The following is a 4,347-nucleotide window of genomic DNA, read 5'->3' on the forward strand; positions in this document are numbered from 1 at the left end:
CTTCCAAGGGTGGAGTACTCAGGAAACTTTGTGATGCTTCTTTGTAAATGCCACACAACTTAGCTCTTTAACCTTTTGGGGAGCAGAGAAGAGTGGTACCTGTTATCAGTGTTGGGTATTTGGAAGGGGTTATGGTCATTACCTTGAAAAGTAACCCTAGTGTTTGAAAGGTCTTATCTTTGAGCAGCTCTTTTTTTTTTTTTTTTTTTCCTGGCTTAATCATTGTCTGTCAATGATAATTTAGAATCATTTAATGAATCCCAACAGTTATATTGGTCAAGACAAGTTCAAGACTTCTTTTATGTTTTAGTGTCAGAATCACAGAGGATGTTTTAAGACTGCCTGATGCTCGTAGGTAATCAGGGAAGACAAATCTGCTTTTAGTAGTTGCCAATCCAGCAAAATTTACTAGATGCATTTCCTAGATATGTTTTGGAGTTTTACAGTTTCTGAAAAAGCTCAGTTCAAAGGACAGTGATTAGAAAAATTTCCTGGAGTTCATGAACTTGCAGTAGATCTTACATGCCATGATTTATGTCTCTGACTAGTAAATTAAAGAACCTGGTGACTTGAAAGATCTTTCCATGTGCTGCTTTGTAGGAACAGGCAGAAGCCAATTCCAAGGTATATAAAACTGGTGTCTTACAGGGAACTACATTACTTTTTAGTATGCTGGAAAGACATTTGATGTTGGAAGACAGTGAACTGAGGTCATGCTGCTGAGGCATATTTGGGAAGTGGCTGTGTTTTAATCTTGCTGTTCTAACTGAAGGAAATGTAAAGAGAAAAGGAAAGACTACGGTCCCCAGATGAAGTCGGGAGTTCATACTGAGGGCTTTATCTTGTCTTCCCACGTGCATCGTAAGGTTTTGCCTCTCCTGGAAAAAATATTTACCATTCTTAGGACCATATGTACAACAGATGATTTTTAAAAGTCAGCAGAGAGATCTACCACTAAAGGGGATGTAAAACTAGGTAGGGCAATAGGGTATTTAGCACTGCAAAGTAAATACAGATGCAATAGCCATCTGCTGTTTATGCACGCTATGTCTTAATCTTTCAGGTCCTCCTGCCCTGGACACGTAGCAGGAACAGCAAGACACAGAGGGCCAAGCAGAATGTTGCTAAAAGGCCAGATGAGTACACAGAACTGCTAGACACCATAAGAACGGCACCAGAAAGGAATGCAAAATTGTATAATACTCAGCATCTGGCATAATCTCCTTTACAGTGGGAGCTTGGAGGTCTAGCAGGGCATGGGCCACGTCTGGAAATGCCTGTAACTCTTTTCTTACTTTGCTAATTTAGAGCCTTTAAAATGTCAAAGATGCCGGTGGCAGCCTGGGAATTCCTTGTGCGAGCCTTCAGCGTGTGGGCTGGTGCCAGCGCTTGTGCCATGCACTGGGACAGGCTGCAGGGAATCCCTTGGTGTGAAGAGACCTGCTCTAGCTTATGCCCAGGGCTGGTTGGATGCCACTGCCAGGTCAGGTCAGGCCATCAAAACCTTTGCGTTGCTCTTGCACCCCTGGCTTGCTGCGTGAGCTTGCTTAGTCACCATTTCTGCATCCCTCGTCTCTAAACTTGTGATGAGGTGACTCACTCCTATTGAATGCATGCTCGATTTTATTAGATGCTCATCAACATGTTTCATATGCTCTCTATTAAAGAATGGCATGTTTCTTTCCCTGAATATCTTCTGGAAACAGCTTAGGTAAACAGCTTAGGCAGGGGAAGCTCAGTACCCTTTAACAAGAAAAATATCCTATAGGTTGTCTCTTGTCAAGTACTGGATGCGGTGTATGGGAGAATTGGGAATGATGAAGTATTTACTCAAATTGCTAGTTTCCGCTGCATTGAAGTCAGAGACACTGAAGGCACTGCAGCATTTATTACTGATTTCCTGAACAGTGTAGCAAATTGAGATGAGAGCCCTTTTCTTGTAACTCACATGTGCAACAGAAATCACTTAGCTAACATAAATCAGGGCTAAATTGCTTTTAAAGGCTCACAAAACATTTCTGAAAGCGACAGGATGAGGAAACCATTTTGCCACAGCAGAGTTTGTCCTCATGATGAGTCCTATGAAAGCATGATCAAAGAGCCTTATTGGCTTTTCATTAGAGCCTGGTTATGTGGAGTTGAAATTCAGCAGTGGTTTCAACAGAATAGGCACAGAAATATGCACAGGAGGTAAATTTAAGCAGGAATCTAGACCATCCAAGTATGTGATTAAGGACAATTTAATGTGCTGAGTAATGCAGCGTGATTTGGAGGTAATTTATCCTAATCCAGTCTGATCTTTTACAGGAGAATATATTATAAGGCCACAATTAGGTGAGACCAGGGCCCCATCTGGCCTCCTGTCTCCAACAGTGGCTTACAGCCAGTACGAGAAACAAAGCAAATACAGAGTGAGCTTCCCTTGTGTATCCTTTTTGCTTCTAGCGTTCAGCAGTTATGGGACTTTTTGGGTCAAAGCATCTAGAACATGCAGTACAATAGCCACCATTTATCCTTGCTTCATGAGTTTATCTCATTGCTTTTTGAACCCTTGCCTCGTTTTGGTGTTTACAATGTTTAACACCAGTGAGTACCATGATTCAGCTACGTTGCATGCAGAAGCTCTTCTCTTAGTTTGATTTAAACTGCTGTGCTCCAACTACTCTTCCTGGTGCAGTAATTCAGTGGCAAAAGCCTTTTTGGACAAGCTCTGTCTGGACCTGGGGTTGAGGCTTGGAAATCTGTAACTTGCAAGTTTTCTCCTCTTCCTTTCCTCTCCCCTTTCCCAAGGACTCTCTGGGATGAGAGTTTTGTGGGTGACACTGTTGGTCTCCGTGCATGTTCTGGCAGAGGTGGGGGTATCCTACCTCCCATGAGCAGGCACAGCTTGTCGGACAGTGGGTGATGTCTCCTTTCGGGGAGGTTATCTGTCACCATGGGATGAAGGAGACAGTGGCCGTGCACCATACATGTAGCTCTGGGCAAAGTTAGTCTGAACAGCAGAAGGAAGGTGTCCCTGGAGAGCGACAGCAAAGGGACTCTGCCTTTTCTTATAATCACCATTTGGGCTGCAGTTTAGAAACCCAGATGGACCATGTGGACCTAAATGGACCTAAATCTCCAATGGAAATGAGAATTTGAGGGGCCCACCCTACAAGCAGGAGGGGCTCAAAAAAATGAAGTAAAGATTCAAAGCCTGTGCTGCCTTCTTAAGCTCTTAATAAGATTCATATGATATAAATGCAAGCTCATTAGCCCAGCTGGTTTATAAGGTACATTTGAATTTACGATTGTGATATTCAGTACTTAATTTGTAACTGTGATTAGATGCATCTTTTAAATATACATTGTATCTGCGTGTAGATGTGTGTAATAAAATCCCAAAGTGAAGAGCACGGCTGGAAAAGCTGCACATGAGAATGATTAATTTTTATTACCTTGTTTTTATCACTCAGCATTTATGCTGTAAAGGCTGTAATAAAGTGACACATGCTTGGTCATTGTAAGACAGAGATAAATTTGGCCATTTGGCCTCCCCGCAAGGGACAAGCAAGGTCAGTTTAGAGGAGGTGAAGAGCACCTCCACCCAGAGTTCTTGCTAAGGTAAATACATTTTTCTGTCCTGTGGAGAAATTTGCCATCTGAAGGAATAAACAGTGTAAAACAAAACCAGATGAGGATGTGACTCTTAGGCAAGCTCTTTTTTTATGCTTCTTTCCAGGAAAAAGCTTGCTATAGATGTTCATGTTGTCTTTTTCAAGGCCGCTGAAGCCTTGCAGTAGAGGATCACATGGCGTTAGCTCATTGCCCCAGTGTCCTGCAGCTTCCAGGTTGTGCCGAGCCATCTCTCCCTGGTGTCGGAGAGGTCAGGCTTTGCTGTCAGATCGCCCTGCCCCGTATGTCACAGCCTGGTGAAACACGGAATGTGCAATTCCAAATCCCTGTCTTCCTCCAGGAGGATAATTTCATCATAAAAAAGTGTAACTGTGAAAAATTCAAGAGGGTCATTCTGCATTTTTTCAGCCCAAGCCAAATACTGAAGTTGAGCTCTGTAGCCAAATGATCAACTTCACCACTGAGGAATCTTGGGACAGAAATCTGTGACATTCCCCAATCATTTAGGGAAGGGGTGGGATGCCTGGAACCCATCTTTCATCCTTCCATACCCTTCCTCTGCAAAAAGAAATGGTGACAGCCACCCCCAAACACTGTGGGCCTGCATGCAGTGGTCCATGGGGACATTGTGCATGTTGGGCATGTCTACATCCCCTGCACCTTGGACTTGGCAGAGCTCAGGTTGTGCTGTGCAGGGCTAATCTCCAGGATCCTCTGAGCACAGAGCAGAGG

At 43.5% G+C, this 4,347-nt stretch overlaps 1 protein-coding gene across 1 annotated transcript in view; it reads left to right on the plus strand.

The window, feature by feature from the left end:
* The window catches only part of LOC104509071 (SH3 and PX domain-containing protein 2A-like), a gene marked incomplete at its 5' end in the record, with an annotated part of 111,567 nt that extends 107,573 nt beyond the window's left edge, over positions 1–3,994 (plus strand). The window contains one exon of the mRNA XM_010150890.1: positions 3,722–3,994. Coding sequence (XP_010149192.1) covers positions 3,722–3,782 — 61 coding nt within the window. The remainder of the gene's footprint in view (positions 1–3,721) is intronic.
* Between the last annotated feature and the right edge of the window lie 353 nt (positions 3,995–4,347).

This window comes from Eurypyga helias, unplaced genomic scaffold (assembly GCF_000690775.1).
Source record: "Eurypyga helias isolate BGI_N326 unplaced genomic scaffold, ASM69077v1 scaffold1844, whole genome shotgun sequence".
Taxonomy (NCBI): Eukaryota; Metazoa; Chordata; class Aves; order Eurypygiformes; family Eurypygidae; genus Eurypyga; species Eurypyga helias.